At 31.7% G+C, this 25,057-nt stretch overlaps 1 protein-coding gene across 1 annotated transcript; it reads right to left on the bottom strand.

Annotated features, from left to right (window-relative positions):
- Nucleotides 1-245: 245 nt before the first annotated feature.
- On the bottom strand, nt 246-3,839 carry LOC133201443 (baculoviral IAP repeat-containing protein 2-like). The gene is made up of 5 exons (XM_061337246.1): nt 2,046-3,839; nt 1,775-1,946; nt 821-991; nt 643-711; nt 246-510 (listed from the first exon to the last, which is right to left on the bottom strand). Exons 1-5 carry the CDS (start codon nt 3,837-3,839, stop codon nt 314-316), a joined length of 2,403 nt encoding a protein of 800 aa, XP_061193230.1. The 3' UTR covers nt 246-313.
- Nucleotides 3,840-25,057: the final 21,218 nt, after the last annotated feature.

Below are 25,057 nucleotides of genomic sequence, written 5' to 3'. Positions count from 1 at the left end.
CTATCACACTTTTTCTTGAAGTCCATTGTATTATCTTCAATTTAACAGGTTTCCCTTTATTTATCGTCAATTAAAACATGATATAAAAACATCTTATAATAAATTCTTCGCAAAAAATATAATATTTATTGAGGTAGCTAGACAGTTGACGTAACAAGTTTCTTTGGCACAAATATTAAAAATATTCATGATTATTATTTGCTTATAAAATAAAAAATTAAATAGAAATGTAATTTCACATTCCATTACGTAAATTACGTAGGTTTATTATATGTATGTCATTCTTTATAGCTAAAAATATTCCAAAGCATCATTAAACCAGCCATGTTTTAACTGTTCCTTTCACAAACTGTCGACATATCGGACACTTCCTCATGGCCGGAGCACAGTCTGGACAACAGCAGAGATGACCACAAGGTAACATGGCGATAGATGCGTCGTTCTCAAGACAAATTTTACAAAGTCGAAGATCTTTCAGTTTTCTGTTTTCTTCAATGAGTGACTTTGTATCTTAATGATAAAATAATGGTAAAAACTGTACTGAATGATTTTTGCTGCTATTCAAACCATGGTATGTAAAGCAATTTAGTAAGATTGATTTTACAATTATCTCATTTAATAATTTCATTGAATCAATTGTACCTTCTAATGTCATCGAAGAAAATGATTGACTGGCATCCCATTTGTTTTCTGGATTACGTGTCTCACAATCTAAAAAAAGAAAAGGATGTTCTCTCTCATTTCTTTTTCCAAAGAAAATGTCTATTTCTCTTGAAAAATAATGATTTCTACTGATAAGAATAAATTATTATCAACTCACCATTTCCAACTTTTATATTTCCTTCAGAGCGTTCCTTGCTTGTCTTTTCAATGTTGTTTGGTGTCAATTCTGACGATGCTGAAGCAGAGGAAGGTAACGTGTCTCCTGGGTTTCTATCCTTTTGATCCAAAAGGATATCTAGCAATTTTTCAGCCTTGATATGCATAGCCTCTGAAATGTTTGTACATGTCATAACTTTGCTAAGTAAAAAATAAATAGTGTGTAAAAGTTTCATCATAGAATGGATATAATGTAGATCAGGCGTTATCTTATTTACAATACAGATTGTCAATATAAAATTATCACAATTAACACATTGAAACTAATCAAAAATTGAAGAACATATCACAGTAAAGTGCATATTTCTTTATCAAATACTCATGAAAAGAATACATCCTAATTCAGACATTTAGCTATGATCTACATTTCAACTATTAGGTCATTTTTTACAACGTCATCTTTCGAATAGGACATTAAGGCAAGTATAAATATGAGGTTTTTTAAAGCTAATATATTTATATCGTCAGAAATGTTGGAATGACATACTGATTGAACCATAGTTTACATAAAAACTTTGACCATTGAGATATTACGCACTTTATTTTATGTAAGAACCCACTTCCAAGCAAAAGCAACTTTTATGTTAAGTAATATAATTTTATGTTGCACCTTCCGGTATTTGTGCCGACAAAAAATTTCACTCAAACGTCAAAGGAGTTTGACTTTTGAGTTACAATCTCTAAACAAGGGTGTAACTTAAAACTCAAGAGTTAGTCTGTTTGATGTTATCGTTTTTCCTCTTTCCTGGTAGATATGAACTGGGGATTTTTTTTTACTCAACAGCTCATCTGTTCTTCCCATTATTGGTCCGACGAAGGACCCTTATATTAAAACAACTTTATACACTACTGATGTATAAGGTATTTATTATGAAAACTGTTATTAAAAATATACCCTTTGTTTCTTTCAAGAGATCAAATGCCTCCTGGATTTTTTGATTTGAGTATCCCATTTCCAGTAAACTTAAAAATGCTGAATGTGTAATCACATTCTGAATTTGTGACTGTGTCTTTTCTGATCCACTCGCTTGGTCGTCAATGTAACCATTAGTTTGTTCTGTTGTCTCCTTCAAATTAAAATTTACAATCAGATTTTGCAAAATCAACATCGTGGTAAAATAAAGAGCACAAATAGAATATAGCATTTACATTAGCATGTGACCTACTTGGTGTTCAATCTGCACCAGTGCAACAAACTCGTCCCCTTTGTTTTGTCTCAGGAAAGCACACTTTGGAAACCATCTAGCATGTTCTGTCCAAGGATCGTCTCCAGGTTCCCAATTTCGCAATCCTCCTCCACAGAAGAAGCATCGGGTGTAGTCTCCATATCCTGCATAGAAAAACCCTGCCACAGCAAGGTCTCTGGGGGTTTGGGTGATACTGGAAGGCCAATCCGCAAATGCACTTATTCTGACCGCTAACACTGCATATGAAGGGTACTTTGGACGATCAAAGTTTATACCAAGCGGATCTAATTCTCGAATAAATGCATTAATCTTCTCTTGTTGAGCCCTTGCTCTTGTGAGTTGATCACTTGATGTTCTGCTTGTAGAATGGTTTTGTACAGAGCCATTTTGCAAGTCATATCTGTCCTTTTCTGTTCTTGCTACCTCTTCATTGGTTATTTGAGCATTGTGTGGAAGTCTATCAGCATGTAAATTTTCGCTTCTAGCACTTTGGAGATTTGATCGTCGATTTTCACAATTTTCATCAAAACTATTTACTTGATTTCCATTGATTCGCACATTACTTGTAGAACACGAATTCAGAAGTGAACAGGCAGGAGAGGAAGTACGGTGAATAACATCTACATCATCCTCCTTTCGCCAGTTACTCTTTTGGAATCCACAAGCAAAACAAATAACTGTGTCACTTTCACCGGAATAATAAAATCCTTGACGAGCAAGTTTCACTGTTGAAACTGACTTTGAAGAAGGGAAGTTGTGAAATGAACGGAGTCTAATTAACTCCAAATTCATTGAATGCAATGAAGAATTTACTTCATTGCTTTCTTTGCTTTGAGTAATTTCTCTTTGTACAAATTCGTCAAGGCTCCTGGCATTTCCAAATACCGGGAAAAGATGAATTGATTGATTTGGCATTTGATCTATTCCAGAAAAAAGGAATCTTAGATTTTCAGGCAATTTTGGATATTTGTGATTTCTATAAATGATGGGATGCTCGTGTTTCTTATGATTTTTTGAAACACTTCGACGATCAAATTCTATCATTTTTTCTTTGATTTTTTGTAAAATGTCAGAGTACCTCACTGGCAATGGACGCATTTTTAAGTATTTTCTATAAATTTGATTAGCTGTATCTTTACATCCTTCTAACGAGAATGAATGTCTAAGCTTTGATGTGTACTCTGTTTTTAAGTAGTATTTTTCAGTACCTTGATGGAAATGTTTCACAACATTTTTCGGTGTTTGCTTTGTTGTAGCTAACAATCTTGATTTTGGTTTGGAAAATATTTTGCATTTCTGCTTCTTCTCGTTCATTGATACTACTTTATTTTTGCTACAGAATACAGTTGGGACATTTTTTACATCTCGTTCAATTGTATGAACTATTCTTTCGATTATTTCTACATGTTTGTAAAGACGAGCACTGGGGTATCCATCATTATGATACCTACACTTTTTTACATTCTTTCCTCTCTTTGATGGTTGTATAAACATATGGTCTTTGCATTTTTCTTTGTCTTTGTCATTTGATTTCAACAATGATTTTCCAATTCCTTTTGATTCATAACCATGTTTGCTGCAAGATTCTGTGATATGATGATTTTCCTCGACATTCGTCAGACACTTTGCATTTTCTGTGCTTGTGGACTTTTCTTCCCCTTTCGGGCTCATGTGCCATTTATAGTCTGCACCAATATTATCATCGTGGAAAACAACCTCCTTTTCTTGATCATTTTTTCTTGATCTTAACTCTTTCGCGTCCTCGTAATTCATCTATCTCAACGTGATTTCGCCTTTCTTTGGTTTTGAATATAGTGACCTAAAGTAAATGAAAAATTCAAGGGTTATAATCAAAAGATTTTTATTAAATCAAACCACTATAACTTTGAACAATATCTTTACTTACTTTCGAACCGATTCTCTGTCTTCGATGAAAGAATGGCATGTTTTATCTACCTCTGGACAATATAGTCTGGAAAGATACATCTAATTTCTTCCATTTTATCTACAAAGAACAGTTCGAGAAATATTACTGGCTTTTTTTATATTTGTCGGAAATTCATTTATTTTACAATCACCGACACTCTCAAGGCCGTAACTAGGCTCAAATTTTTAGTGAGGCAAGGGAACTTGGGACCACCCGAAGATCCCAAGCGGGTAGTATCCTGATTGGTATCTTCGGGGGAAGGGCGGGGACTCCCGAAACCTGGGCCCCGTTGTACAAAAGAACTTACGACTAAGACCAAATGAAATTTTTCAAATAACTTTCTAGCTTACATATATTTAAAATGGTTTTAATTTTTTACAAGAATTTAGAAAGATATTTTTATGCTAATAATTTTTAACTGAATCATTAATTTGCAATATTTTAAAACCCCTTGAAGTTTTTGGTCACTGTCATAAGTTCTTTTGTAAAACGGGCCCCTGGGTTTAGTAAATTAAAGACAACCTTTAAAAGTTTTCACGTTTTGAATGATATGTACATGCGTTATAAACTGTTATGAAACACCTGGTGAGACGATAGATTTACAGAAATTGAAACAAAAGTTGAAAGTATTTATTTAGTACAAAGACACCACATAATTAATTCAAGTTTAAAGTAAGACTTTTCCACTTTCAAGAAACTTTCAAATTTTAGTGAGGCATCTGCCTCATTTGCACCAATGGTAGTTACGGCCTTGCACTCGCCACTTTCTCGATAAGAAAATTGAATAAATGGATCATTAGAATGAAAACTGATTTCTCTCTGCAAATATACGGATATATTGTATCGTTTGTTGGTAACAAAACAATTGGCCAATTATACTAAGTATATGCTATGTTCATTTGCTATATCTTTAAAAATTGTTTCCTATATAAATCTATACTAAAAAAAAAAAATTTAAAATTTCCAATGTTTTATTGCGCGGTCCATTTAAAATAGATGTAATGGCCTCAGGCAATCAGTTTGGTTCTTGAGTTCGACAAAAAGCATGTTACCCAGACAATAAATGTATAGTATTGATCATGTGTGATATCATTAAATTATACATATAAGTAATAGAGTATACTCAAAAGCCATGTTCAGCTCAATATGAAACACAAAGAGAAAGAGGTACACAAAAATTATCCTTTGATTCAATTTTTATATACTTCTTATTTTAAATACCCACAATTTCTTATATTTCCCTTAAAACGTAGAGAGAGACAATGTAAACTGTCCAAAGTACAAAATCATTGCGTGGAAAATAATAATATACAAGACATCAAGAAGATATTAAAATTGGGACAAAACAAAGAATTGGAATTTGTTCCATTTAGTGCTACAAAATAGAGCTCACTTACGTTAATTGTGTGTTCCACATTTCAATCAACACACTGAGCCATAGCATGTGCTGTGTATTTTATATGATGAATGTGATATGTGGGCGTCACAATATTGGATACTTTACAACGCAATTGTAGTCTAGTACAATATACATTGGTATTTTGCTTAGAATGTATAGACAGATTTTTCTCTATATATTTTCTGTATTCTTACGGTTATTGTATATTTCAAAGTTCTTGTTTTTTAGATTACATTTCAACACTTTCCTGTAAATCAACTATATCATTTTAAATTCCTTAAAACCACCCACCCGTACGTTAAGTGCGTATCTGTATTGTCATAAAATACCCGCCAATTTGCACGAAACACAATTATGCTTTGTATAAATATAACAAGATGGAGAGGAAAATTGGAAATAAAACAATGCATTGTGTCCTGATAAACTATCCATTCGTTCAGTTATTTAAACAACTATCCTCGTATAGATATGAGAGTAAAAGTTTTAAGCAAGAACAGTTTCAAAGAGAATCATGCATTCTTACCCGTTTTGCTGTTATATTATTCAAACTCCACAAGCTATAATTTTAAAACACTTTTATAAAACACTTTTCAATCCAACTCAGTATAAAATTAAGTTTAAAGAAAATTGAAAGGATGTGGCGTGATTTTATCTTTAGGCGCATACATCCTGCTATTTTATAAAAATATATTATAACACCGTAATTCAGTTTAAGAGAGAAATTGCCTTGGTTTTTTTTTTTTTTAATTTCTTCAAGTAGCAGTATGTGCTTTTGATTGAATACCCATTCACAGTTGTTTCCTTCTAAGGTTAATTTTCTAAAATACACGGTTTGTCTTTAATTTTTTCTAACTTGACGTTCTGAAAATGTTATGCATAAACCTTTGACTTCTTTTCAAAATTTAAAAAAAAAGAAAACTATTACTATCAAAATAGCATCAATGCAAACAATATGTTAGTTATGTTCCCCAAACGAAGTTTGGGAACATATTGTTTTTACTCTGTTTCTTATTAAGGTCTTCCGTCTTCACGGAAGACCTTATAGTGATTCTACTGTTTCTTATTAGGGCTTTTCGCTTTCAGGCGAAAAGCCCTATTGTTTTCGTCTTTTTTATTATTATTAGGGCTTTTCGCTTTCAGGCGAAAAGCCCTATTGTTTTCGTCTTTTTTATTATTATTATTATTATTATTATTATACTGAACACTTTTTTCGTTCAGCATTTGAGGAGTACCTTTAAAAATAGGATTTTTCTCTTATAACCATTAAATAGGAAATGTAAATATCTCGCGTATGTAATGTACTGAACTTCCAGTTTAGTCACTTCCGGTTTCTACTAAAGAAAAACTAAAATACCTAAAGAAGCTAAAATCCTTCTCATTTTGAATGTCTAGACTCTCAAATTCAAGATATAAATTCTAGAGACCATTACCTACAAAAAAGTTAGCGATGGTGATTTTCGACCACTGATACTTTCTGAGATATAAGACGTCAAACATTGAAAAAGGGGGGATGAAATTTTTAAAAGTCACAATTAAGGTTTGAAAATTATTTTGAGCATAGAAATACCTTAACACTAATAAGTTGAACATATACTGTAAGTTTCATATCGATCCAAGCCGAACTTCCGGTTTTAGGGGTCTTTGAAAATTGTCTATGGGAGTTTCTATGTTAAATTGAAATCAGTCGTGGCACGTTTTCTCTTAAAATAATCAAGATATTCTTGTGATATTTTAAGTGTACAATGATCTTGATACGGTCCCGACCTCATTAGGTCATTAAAAGATAATTCTTGAAAAAAAGGGATTTCTAGGGGCCAACATTGAAAACATACTTTTTCCTGTAACTTTTTAATTTCTCAATGAATTTTTAAACAGTTTTCTATTCTGGGTTCAGATCAAAAAGAGCTATCTAAAAATTATGGTCCGTGGGGTCACTTTTTGACCCCTTATAGGAGTTACAGTAGACTGAAATAATGTAATTTTTTATTATTTCAAAAATAATGAAGTAAGAGTTATCTCCCTTTGAACATCAGTAAAGAGGCTTACATACTCTTTACGTTTCAAGTTTGGTATGCATATGACAAGAACCTCCGGTTTTATGAATCTCTAAATTTGTCTATGGGAGTTCTCATGTTAAATGGAAAATTGCACATTTCACGATATTTCTTAAAGTAATCAAGATATTCTTTTGAAAATTTAATGATATAATGACTGTGATATTGTTTCAACCCCATTAGGGTTTAAAACTGAAATTCTAGAAAATAAGGGATTTTTAGGGACCAAAGTTGAAAACTGACTTTTGCCCATAACTTTTTTAATTCTTAATGAATTTTTAAACAGTTTTCTATTCTGGGTTTAGCTTAAAGAGTACAATCTAAAAATTATGGTCCGTGGGGTCACTTTTTGACCCCTTATAGGAGTTACAGAGGACTGAAATAATGACATTTTTATTTATTTCAATTATGATGAAGTAAGAGTTATCTCCCTTTGCACATCTGATGGTGGGCTTACATACTCTTTCGGTTTCAAGTTTGGTATGCATATGACAAGTACTTCCGGTTTGATGAATCTCTGAATTTGTCTATGGGAGTTCCCATGTTAAATGGAAAAATGCACATGTCACGATATTTCCTAAACTAAATAAGATATTCTTGTGAAAATTGAGTGACATAATGACATTGATAATGTTTCAACCCCATTAAGATTTGAAAATGAATTTCTGGAAAATAAAGGATTTCAAGGGGCTAATATTGAAAACTGATTTTTCCATGTAACTTTTTTATTTCTAAATAAATTTTTGAACAGATTTCGGTTCCGAGTTCAGCATAAAGGGTACAGTTTAAAAATTATGGTGCGTGGGGTCACTTATTGACCCCCTATAGGTGTTTTAGAGACCTGAAATATAGTAACTTTTAGTAATTTTAAAAATAACATTGTAAGAGTTACCCCCCTTTGCAGGGCTCTAGTGAGAATTACATGCTCTTTAGGTTTCCATTTTTATTTTCTCCTGAAGACTTGATCCGGTCTGATTATTTTTTTTATGTTCTTCATTTTGTTAGAGTTATCGCTCTTTAAGGTCCAATTAGTTTTAGGCGTTGAAAAGCCCTCCGTTTTTGTTGAACGACAAAAAAGGTCTAGTTATTATTATTATTATTATTATACTGAACACTTTTTTCGTTCAGCATTTGAGGAGTATCTTTAGAAATAGGATTTTTTCCTTATAACCATTAATAGGAATTGTTTATATCTCGCGTATGTAAGGTATTGAACTTCCGGTCTCTTCAGTTCCGGTTTCTGCTAAAGAAAAACTAAAATACCTAAAGAAGCTAAAATCTTTCTCATTTTGAATGTCTAGACTCTCAAATTCAAGATATAAATTTTAGAGACCAATACCTATAAAAAATTCAGCGACGGTGATTTTCGACCACTTATACTTTCTGAGATATAAGACTTCAAACATTGAAAAAGGGGGGATGAAATTTTTAAAAGTCACAATTAAGGTTTGAAAATCATTTTGAGCATTGAAATACGTTAAGACTAATTAGTTGAACATATACTGTAAGTTTCATATCGATCCGAACCGAACTTCCGGTTTAAGGGGTCTTTGAAAATTGTCTATGGGAGTTTCTATGTTAAATTGAAATTAGTCGTGGCATATTTTCTCTTCAAATAATCAAGATATTTTTGTGAGAATTTAAGTGTAGAATGACCTTGAGACGGTACCGACCTCATTAAGTCATGAAAAGAAAGTTCGGGAAAATAAGGGATTTCTAGGGGCCAACATTGAAAACAGACTTTTTCCTGTAACTTTTTTATTTCTCAATGAATTTTTAAACAGTTTTCTATTCTGGGTTCAGATCAAAGAGGACAATTTTAAAAATATGGTCCGTAGGGTCACTTTTTGACCCCTTATAGGAGTTACAGAAGACTGAAATAATGTAGTTTGTATTCATTTCAAAAGTAATGGAGTAAGAGTTATCTCCCTTTGAACATTAGTTAACAGCCTTGCATACTCTTTAGGTTTCAAGTTTGGTATGCATATGACGAGTACTTCCGGTTTCATGAATCTCTAAATTTGTCTATGGGAGTTCTCATGTTAAAAGGAAAATTGCACATTTCACGATATCTCTTAAAGTAATCAAGATATTCTTGTGAAAATTTCGTGTTATAATGTTTGTGGTATTGTTTCTACCCCATTAGGGTTTGAAAATGAATTTCTGGAAAATAAGGGATTTCTAGGGGCCAATGTTGAAAACTGACCTTTGCCCATAACTTTTTTAATTCTTATTGAATTTTTGAACAGTTTTCTATTCTGAGTTTAGCTTAAAGAGTACAGTTTGAAAATTATGGTCCGTGGGGTCACTTTTTGACCCCTTATAGGAGTTACAGAGGACTGAAATAATGAAATTTTTATTTATTTCAAATATGATAAAGTAAGAGTTATCTACCTTTGCATATCTGTTGGCGGGCTTCCATACTCCTTAGGTTTCAAGTTTGGTATGCATATGACAAGTACTTCCGGTTTTATGAATCTCTGAATTTGTCTATGGGAGTTCCCATGTTAAATGGAAAAAATCACATGTCACGATATCTCCTAAACTAAATAAGATATTCTTGTGAAAATTGAGTGATATAATGACTGTGATATTGTTTCAACCCCATTAGGGTCTGAAAATGAATTTTTGAAAAATAAGGGATTTCAAGGGGCTAATATTGAAAACCGATTTTCCCATGTAACTTTTTTATTTCTCAATGAATTTTTGAACAGTTTTCGGTTCCGAGTTCAGCATAAAGGGTACAGTTTAAAAATTATGGTCCGTGGGGTCACTTTTTGACCCCTTATAGGTGTTTTAGAGACCTGAAATATAGTAACTTTTAGTAATTTTCAAAATAACATTGTAAGAGTTACTCCCCTTTGCAGAGCTCTAGTGAGAATTACATACTCTTTAAGTTTCCATTTTTATAAGCTCCTGAAGACTTGATCCGGTTTGATTATTTTTTTTTAAGTTTTTCATTTTTGTTAGAGTTATCGCTCTTTAAGGTCCTCGAGATTTAAAGCGTCGAAAAGCCCTCCGTTTTTGTTGAACGACAAAAAAGGTCTAGTTATTATTATTATTATTATTATTCTTTTTTTTGACAAAATTTTGTGCACGCGATTTCTCGAAAAGTATTCAGTCGTTTTCAATGAAACTTTCAGGAAAAATCAGTCATTGTATGAACTTTGTTCATCACAAGGAAAATTTGGAAAATTCCATTTTGGTTCCAAGTTACGGGCAATTTCCTGATTTTAAAATGAAATTTTGTCGCCCCTTTTTCTCAAGAATGGCTAATGATATGAACTGGAGACTTATTGGAGAGCATAGAACGTGACTTCTAAATTTGCAGAATCGCATTTTCGTTCGTCGTCGGCACTTCCGGTCGATTACGGAAGTGATCAAAGAAATCGTAAAATTTCAACTTTCTTTTTTTAAATCAATACTTACATCACATTATTGCATCTCTTTTGTAGTTTCGAAATATGTTGGTCCCACCGGAAACAAAAACGTCAGCTTCCGGTTATAAGAGAAAAACTACATAATTTGAGTATTTTTCTTTCCCATTAATATCCTTTGTAGATAAAGTATTTGAAATGAATTTTAAATATGTTATTTAGACTGCATATATCTAGAGTAAAGTCAAATATCTTTGTAAAATTCACTTCCGGTCGCGTGTTTTCCTGTCCTCAAAATGAGAAGTTGTCTGAGCAAGATCTCGGAAACGGTGAGAGATTAAGACACCAAAGTTATATGGGCAACAGACCTTAAGATGTAGGCAAAACCATTTGGGTTCAGAGCGTCAGCCGTCACTTCCGGTCGTAACAGGAAGTGATCAAAGAAATCGAAAATTTCAACTTTTCTTTTTTTAATTAAAAATTGCATCACTTTATTGCATCTTTTTCTCAGATTCGAAAGATGTTGGTCCCACCGGAAATAAAAACGACAACTTCCGGTTATAAGAGAAAAACTACATAATTTGAATATTTTTCTTTCCCATCAATATCCTTTGTAGATAAAGTATTTGAAATGAATTTTAAATATGTTATTTAGACTGCATATATCTAGAGTAACATCAAATATCTTTGTAAAATTCACTCCGGGTCGCGTGTTTTCCTGTCTTCAAAATGAGAAGTTGTCTGAGCAAGATCTCGGAAACGGTGAGAGATTAAGACACCAAACTTATTTGAACAACAGACCTTAAGATGAAGGCAAAACCATTTGGGTTAAGAGCGTCAGCCGTCACTTCCGGTCGTAACAGGAAGTGATCAAAGAAATCGAAAATTTCAACTTTTCTTTTTTTAATTAAAAATTGCATCACTTTATTGCATCTTTTTCTCAGATTCGAAAGATGTTGGTCCCACCGGAAATAAAAACGTCAACTTCTGGTTTTAGGAGATAAACTACGTTATTTTGATATTTAACATTCTCATAAATATTGCTTATCGATAAAGTACTTGAAATAATTTTATGTATGTTGAAGATACTGCAAATGTCTAGAGAAAAGTCAGAGATTTTATAAAATTCACTTTCGGTCGCGTGTTTACCTGTCCTCAAAATTAGAATTTGTTCTAACAATATTGCTCGGCCACAATAAAGGACTGAAGTCTAAAACTTTCAGGACTGATAGTCAGTCATCAGTTTATTTGAATCGTGAGAAAATCTTGTATCGCCGTTACTTCCGATCGTGACAGGAAGTGATGCAAAAAGGTGAATGATTAATGGTTTGCACGTTGGATTTTCACGCTGACGACCAGGGTTAAATCTCCAGGATGTCTGAATTTCTTTCATCACTTTTTAAGCTTGAATTTTCGTTTTTATTTTCAGAATTGGACGGAAGACCTCTCATTGCTCGCAATGAGTTTCTAGTTATTATTATTATTATTATTTTTCTTCCTGGGTACTTTTTTGTCCGTGAGTGATATCCGAAACTACACATCCGATTGAGGTGAAACCTTTTTAGGGTTACTAGGCATGTTATGTAGATTTGCGGAACGAAGGTCATTTTGCGCGCACGCACATGCACGTGCGTGCGCGTGCAATGCGTAAAATGACCAATATACTTGATATAGCTGTAACTTTTATATTTTTTGATAAAATGCTTTGATGCTCAGAATATAAGGATATATTAAAAGTGTGAACAAGATGACATGGTCAACATGCACATGCATGCACGTGCGCGCACGCGCAAAGCGTAAAATGACCAATTTACTTGATATAGTCGTAACTTTGAAACTTTTTGATGAAATCCTTTGATACTCAAAATGTTTATATGTATTTAAAGTGTAGACAAGACGACATGATCATCATGCACATGCATGCATATGCATGCACGTGCGCGCGCGTGCAATGTGTTAAATGACCAATTCACTTAATATAGCCGTAATTTTTATATTTTTTGATGAAAAGCTTTGATATTAAGAATATACAGATATATTAAAAGTGTAGACAAGATGATATGGCCATCATGCACATGCATGCACATGCGCGCGCGTGCAATGCGTTTCATGACCAATATACTTAATATAGCCGTAACTTTTATATTTTTGATGAAAAGCTTTGATACTAAGAATAAACAGACATATTATAAGTGTAGACAAAATGGCATGGTCATTATGAACATGCATACAGGTGCGCGTGCGCGCAATGCTAAGATGACCAATATACTTGATATAGCCGGAACTTATATATTTTTTATGAAATGTTTTGATACTGAGAATATAAAGATGCATTTATAGTATAGATGGGATGACATGGTCATACTGCACATGCATACACGTGCGCGCGCGTGAAATGACCAATATACTTCATTGCCTTATTTAATGAAGCTTACAGGAAATAAGACACCAAAAGGGAATTGGGGAGCGTTTGGGGAACATTTGTAACGGTCCCCGTTACAATTAATACTAGTTATATTAGACATTAAGCTTTATCCCGTGATTTTGTGATTGTAATTTTTAGTCATATATGACTTGTTCATAAAATTTTATGTAATTTTTTTTTTTTCATATAACGTCTGAAATGAAATATAAAGCATTCTTACTTTATAATTGCTTTACTAATGTTTTATGTAACGCTTACTTGATATCATTAAACTTTGAATAACTATATGTGGTTACTTGTTATCTGCGGCATTTTCTCACGCAACTAACGTACATACTAAATTCCCACAAAGGTTAATACAGGGTCGCGTTTGTAATGATATGAGAAAAATAGTTTGTGATGGAGATTTTCAATTTGAATGATAAATCTGGTATAAAGGCCATCATAGGAAATCCAGTATTTTGTCATTTTATACAGTTCATCCTACTCGAAATTGTTAATCTGGGAATAGGAGCAATTGCTACATAGTGTAAACTGTATCAATGCATTACAGACTTCGTTCTTAGCAATACTTCTTTACCGTTGAGGGCGTTGATTGATCTTTTTAAACAAAAGAATAAATTCCGCTGCCCTACTATGCACAGATAAATCATGCGGTCTCTTTAACTAAGTAGTAGCACACCTTGTAATTCTTACATTTGAATATGATGTTTAAAGAATGTCAACTTTGAACCTTGGTCTTTTCGAATTCAGAATCGTACCTAAACATGATATTGATTATTTTATAAATATAATGGTATGGTAAACCGCACCATATTTCGACAGAATAAGTAGTTAATTGCACCAATATGCACTATTAATTTTGAAAGATTAGCAGCTACATGTAGGAGAGTCAGTCAGTAAATAACTGTAGGAACATGAACTGTGTTTTTGTTAATTCTATACTTATACACATTAACTTGTCGGAATTTGATAAACCCTTTTAGTTGACGCTATATTTGTCACTTTGTTGAGCTATACAGATCAATCCACACAATGCGTATTGAAATATCCTGATGAAAATAGTATTTGATATACACTGTACATTGACATTGAAAAAAATAATAATATTATCGAGCTGGGTTTTACATTTTATCCATTGTAGATATGAAGTCCGATTACATTTTCTAAGATTGCTAGATATTGCTCTTTGAAAATTTAATTCTTAGACATATTTCTTCTAAAACATTACATTGCGTATAAACTATTTGCAATTTCCAAATTTGAATAGCATGCTATATTTTCAACAAGAAAGAAAAAGAAACTTTTGTGATTTCAAATTCTTTCAAGATTACATAACGTCCGTGCATTCATAAAGAGCAAGAGAGTAAACTTAAAAATAATAAAATTACACAAAATAGAACTTAATTACAAAGTGTATACTCTTTTTGAAACACAGCTACCTGCATGTTGACATTTTGTGTTGCAATTTTAAGTAGACACTCAGACATATTAGAAAAACAGCAACTGTTGCTTAAATCAATTTGTGATATTTCAAGGGAGACGGTGTATAAATAAATTCATAGGCATAATACACATCTATAAATATATTTATGTTCCTTCAAGCATTCAATGAAAAATTGATTATGGTCATTCAACATTAATATGTCATTTCAACTGTAACGTGATAATCCTACATTGAAGAACTTTTACATTTTCTTTTCTTGAGATCACTGCAGTAAAAATACAGTCAAAGATATGAGTTTTATTGAGTTGCATTTTATTATACAGAATCTCTCTATAAATGTATAAAAACATAGCTCGAATTATTTAAAGGGGAATGATTCTAACAAATATTAAAGGAAAGATAGCTATTAAAACACGTAATGAATTTCACAATCCTAATCAGACATACAAAAATCTTTTTTCATAATTGTTTTTTAAATTTTTAAGTTATTTTAAAAAATCTTTCCGTTAAGCTTAAGGTTTTAATCAGAGATTCTTGTTTTAAATTTAGACTTTTGACAAAAGTTGACAAATCTTGAGATATTGGATTTGTTTTTAATTGTTTGACATTTACAGGGTATAGGGTTTAATTTTTTTTTTTTTAATTTTCTATTAATCTTAGTTGACTGAAGACTTTCGTTAGCGGAACGAAGTCACCAAATACTGCATTATTGGGTAAACTTTAACAGTTTTTAAGCTATCAACTCTCAAGGTACATTCATTTTTCTTTTCCCGTGGGAACTAGTAAACCACCCTAACAATTACAATATTCAATGAATGAACAAAGAAAAAAAAATCAGAAATTGCCACAAAGAAAAAAAATCAGAAATTGCCTTGAACGAAATTAGAAGAAAATCAGTTGTCTGAAATAAAGGCAACATTTTACAAGTTATAATTATTATTCCTGGCGGAGGAGTTCAATGCACTAGCTTGCAGACTACAAAGCCAATAATTATTCGATTAGGCTAAAAGGGGAAAAAACTTAAGTCCCGTATATCACAAAACAGGTAATAAGCAAAAATTACATAAATTCCATAAAATTTAATAATGAATCACATGGTTCATTTATAATATAATATAAATAAATATATTAATACACGTACTATTGGTTACTTATATTGCTTGTATGCAAAGACTGTCCACATAATTGTTCAAGTGACAACTTTGCTATGAGTATTCGATCAAATCGATAGATTTTTCCACTGTTATGAGACCCATAAAAGGTACTAGTATGCATAACGAACTTATTTTGGTGTAAACAAACATTTGTGCAATTAAGGGTAAAAAAGAAAGTTCTAAAACATACACAAAATCGTACACTTTTCAAAAAGACATAACACATAACATAGACAAAGAGAAGACATATATTTCTATTCAGGCCCCTTATGAGCGTTTAAAAAATACCAGTGCAATTTGTTTAATAAGATTACATAGTAAAAAGTGGAAATACTAATTTTAAAATATCTGAAATCAATTGCCTGTTACGTTGTTCATAGAAAAGAGAAAATCCTGTACACACACGGCTCAAATTTGTTTCAAAAGTTTACAATTTTATGAGCTACATGTGTATGTATCGGGGATTGTAACCCTTTCCAAGAAGAGATAGAGTTCCGTGAAATGAAAAAGCAATATTATTCCTATCATTCCCATCAAATTCTACTTTAAAAATATATACGTTGCAATAAATACAATGGTTTTCAGAGAATTTCATTAAAAAATTACAGCTGCGTCAACATTTGCATGGAAGCTTATAGTTTTAATTATTTTGATAAAATACCAAGACTGAGTCTGATTCGAAGAAATGTTACCAGATATATCTGTAATCTAAAAGGAGTATATAAGAGTATATTGATTAACAATCTACTTAAATTCATATTAACAACTCGCAGGTCGATAATATTGGCATTTTTTAAAGGTAGGGTATATTTCATAAGATTAAGAAGATGTTTCTAATTTGTGCGTCAAAAAGCTTGATCTTAATTACAATGCATTTTTTATAAAGCGGGGCACAACATTACATGTATGTCCAAAGATAATGTGCTTTAAATGTCACCGGAAATTTCAAAATACTAACGGATATATACATTGTATATAAACGACGACTTATTCCTTAAATATGCTTATATTACTTTGAATTAATCATGTAAGATTCAGACATGAATATTTTATAACTGTCGTTTCTTTTTTTAATTATAAGAAAATGAACATTTGAACATGCTGTACTATGCCACCTACTCCAAGCCCCCCCCCCCCCCCCCCCCCACTGGCCGGTCCCATGTAAAATGGGATTTTCTTTTAAGAGGAAGGTGAAAATATGTTTTACCAAAAGTATAGAGTTATCTCTCTTTATTTTGATAAATTTCAATTTTCGTGAGAAGCCTTATAAATATTTTTTTTTTAATTTCTTTTAACAAATAATTATTCAGTGCGAAAAAAAAATACCTTGAATGCTATCGCCCGAAGCTTTTTTTTCTAATACTAGTATACATGTACTAGTATTCTGATGCAAATAAGATTAAATTACATGATTAATATAAACAAATGGGATATCTATACAAGGAGGATAAAGATCTCTGGAAAATTTAGAGGATGTTCCATGTCGGTATATTTACATACGTGACTTTTTATTTATTTATCTTAATCATTGCCTCGTTCAAACCCTAAATATAATCCAACATAAGAACGGGTTTTTCAAAATTTATCTTAGATTGGAAACCCCCATTACCGGTTTCTTAACGTTTTCTTAAAACGGAAATGAGATTAACTAACATTTTAAGGAAGCATCACTTCTGTTGACTAAGGATAGCAAATCGCTGTATCATGTTAATATGTTTTAAGTACTAAAATTAGGAAATGTTGATAAATGGGAAAAGCATTTTTTTTTTAATTAAAGTTTAAAACATTCAATTTTCCATGTGATCAGGGTCGTCCCAGTTCCTTAGCATAAGTATTAGCGGACCGTAGTATATAAGGGAGAGGAGGGGGTTATAGGAAAATCTAGGTATATCTGAAAAATCTTAAGCAAAAGTATTGCCTGTCCCCCTTCAAAACATTGTTGTTCCTGTGTATTTGAAATAGTTGCTAGGAATCTCTGTTTTGATTATTAGTTCGTGAAACATTCTGATGCGAAAGGCTATGAGAGGTATCATTTATTTTTGAAGTAAAAATTAAAATCTCACCATTTATGGTTAAATGAAAGTTTTAATGATCAAAACCAAAGTATTAGGTTTATATAAAATGACGTTTACTACGTTTATAGGCAAAACGTTTTTCAAATGGTAAAAGAATCATTTATTGTGGCAAAGAAGATAGTTTATCTCGTTCAACAGAGTAAGTGACTTAATTCTACCCGATGTGTAAAAGGCGGCAATATGCAATTACATATGTTGCAGCATCGTAGGGGAACAAATCGAACCGCCTAAGTCTAATGTTAGTCATTTGCAACAAAGATTTAAGTGAAATCTTGATGCTTTTATTTTCACTATTTTTATTCACAGTGTACCTGTTACATTTACCTTAAATTTTCTTAATACATGATCGATAAATACATACTATTTGGAAGAAGTGCTTGAGAGCAGTTCTACAGAAATGAATTATTCCCAGCTAGTATAGTATTGCTACATTTGCTTATAGTTCTTTAAAGAGCATTTCCATACATGCATCTTCTCTTTAAAGTCAGGCAACAAAATTAACTAAATTTATGTACATTACAGTATAGTTATATTTCAGAATCTTTCCTCTATTAAAAGATGTCTTCTTTAAAACAAAATGCATCTGGAGCCTAACAAACAAACCATTAGCCATTACTTATATTGCTTCCACTTCCTTCCACACTTGTGCTGAGAAGTTTAACTTTTTAAAGAAAAGCTACCTTAAACAGGCTAGCCTACCCTTTGTTGATTTTGGCTAGCCTTACTTCTGTCTTCGTGTCATGTTGTAAATTTTGTATTTACTGCCACCCGGTGAATTCAAAAATGGAAAGAATTATATTTAAACATGTGTAAAATTACTTTCATCAAAATAACTTATTTTACAAATTTCAAGAAGGTTTTTTGCTAGTTCACTCAACTGTTTACCAATTACTTGAAACTTATCACAGCATTGTTAAGAATATCGATGAAGGAAAATTTTGTTTCGTGGTATTTTGCGATCTGTCCAAAGCGTTCGACAGAGTGTGGCATAAAGGTTTACTATTTAGATTAAAGACATACGGTTTATGTGGTAACATTCTTACCTGGCTTGAGAAATACTTATGTAATAGAAGGCAGAAAGTTATTTATAAAGATATTTTTTCGTCTAGTAGAAACATTAATGCTGGTGTACCACAAGGATCAGTTCTTGGTCCTTTACTTTTTTTGATTTATGTGAATGATGTGTCAGAAAACATGATTTCATTATGTATATTGTTTGCAAATGACAACTCGTTGCAATGTTCCTCATATAATGTTGCAACTATTGAATATATCTTGAATCACGATTTAGAAATTCTTGATAGGTGGTCTTCCAAATGGCTTATGAAATTCAACCCATCCAAAACAAAAGCATTATTATTTACATTAAGATCTAATTATTATCTTCCTAAACTACAATTTCAACGATGTAAATTAGAATACATGTACATAACCTCTCATACACATCTAGGCCTACTATTGAGCCAAAATCTCAATTGGTTTGAACATATAGACAATATAGTTAAACAGGCTTACCAAAGATTAGGCCTCCTAAAAAAGCTTAAATACAACATTGGTAGAAACACACTATCTAAAATGTATATAACTTTTATTAGACCACTACTTGAATATTGTCCTGTAGTTTGGGATGAATGTTCTCTACAAGATGTTGAAAAATTAGAAAAGGTGCTGCGAGAATAATTACAGGGTTACCTATTATAGCTTCAAGAGATGCATTATATTTAGAAACAGGATGGGAACCTCTCGCAGAGAGGCGTAAAGTAGGAAAACTAAATACCATGTTTAAAGTACATCACAGTTTGGTACCTGATTATTTAAAAAGTATTTTTCCCTCAATTAGGAGTGTTGAATCAAATTACAACACACATAATCGAGATGACTACACTATTCCTAGATGCAGATTCGAAATATTTAAGAAATCTTTTGTTCCTGATACAGTAAACCAATGGAATAGTTTAAGTATTACCACAAGAAACAGCTCAACTTTTAGTAGTTTTAAAAACAATATACATAAAAAACCAGCAGACCCCCCTCCTTATTTCTGTCATGGTAACAGACGACTTAGTATCATACATACTAAACTACGACACAACTGTATTTTAAATTATGATCTTTATAAAAGAAACATTATTGAGAGTCCTAATTGTTCATGTGGTACACCAGAAGACCCATACCATTTCTTCTTTGTATATTATTTAGAAACCTACTGTGTCTTACTAAATCAAACACTAAATTGAATAATATTGATTGTCACCTACTTCTGTGGGGAGATGAGTCACAAAATGTTGAAATCAATAAATATATTTTTCAATCTGTACAAAGATTTATAAGAGACTCTGGCAGATTCAATTAATTATTACAGCCTTACACTAAAAATTTAGTTAGTAATATATTTATCATGTAATGAATGTATGTTTAAAACAAACATGTTTGTATATCAATATATTTTTTTCTATATATAGACCTTGACAGTTGTAGCCATCTATGGTGAGAACCTCGTAAGTTGTTAGAACTTGTGTTCAAACCATTTGTATATTATTTATACAATAAAATATGTTCAAACCAATTCAAAATTTACAACAAGACACTCGTCTTGTGTCTCCTTATTTCTAAGTCAATTTAACCCTTTTAAATCCTAGGAAATATATTCTTTCATTCAGTTATTAATTTTAAGAAATTATAATATAAATAAATAATTTCTTTTAACAAGAAATTGATTTATTGAGCACTTTGAACGTGTATTTATATTAAGACGCCACGAGAAAGGAAAGGTGCCAGTAATATGACTTAATTTTCGACAACATGAGGAACAGCAAATAACATAATTATCTATTTACTATACATCTCATGATCAGTGCATCCATAAAGATAACATTACCTGGAAATGTATCTACACCCTATATACATGTATATGGAAAACAGAAGATCCCTTGGGGAGAGGACTACCTAACTTTTTGGAACTTAATTGTGCCCAATCCCTTTGACATATACATGTATTGTCAATAAAAGATGTTCAAAACAAAAACAAACAATCCCTTTTTATTTGCCTGAGATTTCCTATATCTTTGCTTGGTATGTAGAAAAATTAAGCATGTTAACTGTCACGAAAGAGCAATTCAAATTCCAGCAATTATAACAATGAGCTTTAGTATGGTTTTCCAACACAGAGAAGAAAACGTCTATTATAAAAGCATAATATTTATTTAAATCTGATAGATCAAACGCTATGAATATTTTTGTGCATTTGTTATTTTTAGGATGGTTATCAAATAGATATAGGCAAAACATTCTGTTTACATATAAATAATGGGCGAAGTGAACTGTTAAATTCTCTTCATTTATTTATAGCATATAGCGAAAAGGAATGAAAATCACTTTTCCAGTCCAATGTTAATTAAAACTGACTCCACTCCATTTCGCTTCACTCTGTAAATTACCACAAGCCATTTTAACACGATAAGAATTTTAATCACAAAGTAGGAATCTAAGGATTTAAATGTACAACTACATGAACAAGGAAGTAAATTAGCTTTATTTCTATTATTTATTTTTAGTTAAGGATATGTTGTTGTTCTTAAAATATCCATGTTTATTATAGCATCTGCATTTTTTTTCTTATTAAAATATCGATACATGTATTTACGTCATTCCTTATCATTTGCCAGATATTTCTCAACAAACCCTTCCAGTTTTGTAATACTATAATAATGTAAACGCATTCAATTTATGTATGAAATAATATGTTTGTAGGAAGGTAAAGTAATGATGATAAACATTAATTACCTAAGAATTAAGAATAGTAAATAAGTTTACTTACAAACTTCTTCTTGCAGTGATAAATAGCAGATAACTTGCCAATATACATATATATGCCATTAATAATATATATTCATGCTAAAAATTTCTTTTATAAGCATTTGATTTGGAATTCCTACATTTTCTGTATTGATTTGGGAAAATGGAATGTGTCCTTCACCTACTAACCTTAATATACAACCTATGAGTATTTCTTCCTAATCTAGCCGATGTAAATTCCGTTTATAAATCTATGTGCAAATGTTTCAGGTATACTTTCATTTCGTTTTGCAGAAGTATTTCTAAAACTCTATTAAAAATAAGAGAATATAAATGTTTGTTCAACACAATAATCATCTATAAGAGAGAGAGAGAGAGAGAGAGAGAGAGAGAGAGAGCACAATGTAAATATTTTTATTCATGCATTTGACATATTTACGAAGCGTATATAATGCTCATGCAGATTCGGTGCATTTCAATTTTCACTTTCATACGATTTTTATGGTTCAATCTAAAAACCATTATTCATAATTCGTCGAAGTTGGATGCATGTAAATGACCAGAAACCCCAGATTTCCATTCATCTTCAAGGTCAACAATACTACTCTGGGTTTTTTTCTCCATTAATTACTTCGTCTAAGATTACAGTATCTGCTTTGAATTATCGTACACTAGCGAAGTATTTTAGAAATCGACACAGTAACTGTTCTATCAAAAGTTTATATTCTCTTTAACAGAAAACTTCTGTATATGATTAAATGTTATAAAGTGTGATGGCTTGGAACTCTATCCGCTTATACACATTTTTAGTAAGCGATTGATTTGATTTAAAGTACAATTCTAACAAGGGCACTGCGAAGCGGAGTATCCCCTCGCAAAGATCATATCTATAAATCAAACAGCATTCGACATCGATCTCGATGCTAATTACTTCACTTCCGTTTCGTACAGCGCTAATTCACTCACCCACAAACGAACACACACGATTGCGTTAACTACTATATCCCCTCCAACTCCGTTCATGCCGTTGCCAGAGGTTAATAAATGTGAGTGCAGCAGTTAACTCTACAGTAAAAAGGATTTTCCTAAACTTTGAAAAGTTCTAATCCGGACTATTAATTTGCTGTGCTTATATATAGGTACATGTAGTAAATCGAACTCCAGGTTTATCACCTATATATAGATCAGGTTTGGTTATTCGTGTCATATGACCCATTTTCACGAACGTACATTTTTGTCCTTAGACTTAAGGACAGATGTTACAAAAAAAAATGAAAGCCTGGATTGGTATATATTTTTGAATCTATTATGGTTGTAAATGATGCGTCAATAATAAATTTCTAAAACATGAAGAAATTGTAAACTTAATATATTCAAAATTCTTCCTTTCTGTAACATCCTTGTTAATCTATACAACTTTTTATCATGGTAATTTGGTAATGTATTATATAATTCAGTTGTGAACGAAAGTTGGAACCTAACCAACCCACCCCCACCCCCTTCTGCACGAAATAGGATTTTCGGGTTTGGACAATACGAGCCTGCGCTGATTTTCAATGTGTACGGTACCTTTCCTATGAGAATTTATTCTACAGACCAATGTTGACGTTCATAAATATTGATATGTTTTCAGCAGAGGTATAACCCTATATTGCTTAATATATATATATATAAACGTTCAAGTCAGACTTTAATTATTGAACAACAATTATAAAGGCTTTGAAATTGTTGACAATTTCTTACAAAAGAATATCGAATGAACAACGATTCAAAAACTATCAATCATTTAAAATTCGCGAATGAAAAGTGTTTATGCATCAAGCGTCATGTATATAATTTGTGTTGGAAAAATACATGTGATTTGGAATTGGTGTCTTGAATTATAATTGATCATTTAGGCTTTGTTATGAGGAGGTAAGAATTGATGATTCAAAGTGAATCAAGGCATAGAGAATATTGAATAACGTTTTTTACTGTTTTAAAACATTCTTTCCTTGTAATTTGTATATGTGTATACTGTTTACCGAACAAACATTTACAAAGCCCTTTAAAATTCACATTTTCATGCAAATAATTAATAGTCATTAATAGTCACCGATTTTGATGAAACGTTGCCTTTTATTAGTACTTGACACCAAAAACATATTTCAAATAAAATTCGGTTGTTATGTGTCTTGGTTGCCATTGTAACAGCTGGAAAAGTTTGAGAAAGAGAGATTTTCAGCTACTTTAAATCTCATTGAGCCTTAATAAAAACTAGGAAAAGCAAACAAACCATTCTCACAAAAACATGACACCTTGTTGCCACTTATGCTTTAAAGAAACTGTTTGCAATATATCTCTAAGTAAGTGGTAACCATGGGTACATTTGGAATACATTTAAAATGCTGAAATATATGCTGAAAAACGCTCAATATTCACTAATGATAGGTGTTACATCATCAAACTCGATCAGCAACGTAAGAAAAACAATGAAAATGTTTGACCTTAAATAAATAGGTATAAGCAATATTATTCTATAAATAACTTTTATGATTGCCATGGTAACACAGTGTAACCAAGCAAAATCAGTAACTAAGATTGGGTTAATGCTGCTGTCTTGAGGGAAATATGAAAATTCAAGAATGGCAAATATACATCCTTAGGACCTTGCAACATCAATGTCATAAGAAAAATTGGGATTATTTGCTACTTTGCGGTGTAACCATGGAACGTACCAGTGGTTTAAAGTGATATTTTTTGCAGCTTTAGGAATTAACTTACCATTTAATCAAGAAGCATGTTATATGACACACCTTGAATAGTACTTATCTGGAAGAACTAAAGTTGAATATTATATATTGATAAAATTTGATGAAGAAAACAACACTGTTGCTATGGTTACCAAGAAGGGAAACTAATCGATTCTGTAAACTTAATATCAATATTAAACCCTATGTGTCAGCTTCTTGCATCCAGTTAGAGATTGAATGATTTCAAAATTAAAAGTCAGGTTAGTTGTTCATAAATATCAATCAAAAGTTTTTGGAATCTACATTTAAGGGTACGTATCCAAGGAAACAAAACATTTTTCAGATTTTTATGCATATATTTTCTGCTTATTTCCATAGCAACGCTCTATTTAAAGAATTTGATTTGAATTTTTTTTAATGTGAAAATTAGGAACAAACTAACACCTTTTAAAAAATAATCATCAGTTCCATAAAAATGTGCTTTTTTAAAAGATAGGATCAGATTTAAACACACCGAGTGTAAATTTGAAGCTCTCTGTGGTATAAAACCATGGCAACCATTGCCAACCAACAAGAAATATCATAATTTGTCCTTGGTATATGTTT

This window comes from Saccostrea echinata, unplaced genomic scaffold (genome assembly GCF_033153115.1).
Source record: "Saccostrea echinata isolate AGI-Se365-2 ecotype Australia unplaced genomic scaffold, CSIRO_AGI_Sech_v1 ptg000044l, whole genome shotgun sequence".
Lineage (NCBI taxonomy): Eukaryota > Metazoa > Mollusca > Bivalvia > Ostreida > Ostreidae > Saccostrea > Saccostrea echinata.
This window is presented reverse-complemented; position numbering and strand designations above follow the sequence as displayed.

Bases quoted from the DNA above. Each gene is read 5' to 3' on its own strand.
- LOC133201443 (XM_061337246.1), bottom strand. From the start codon at position 3,839: ATGAATTACGAGGACGCGAAAGAGTTAAGATCAAGAAAAAATGATCAA. The intron at 712-820 runs GTGAGTTGATAA...TTCTTTTTTTAG, and splicing joins AAATATAAAAGTTGGAAATG to ATTGTGAGACACGTAATCCA. The intron at 511-642 runs GTACAATTGATT...TTTATCATTAAG, and splicing joins TTCTTCGATGACATTAGAAG to ATACAAAGTCACTCATTGAA.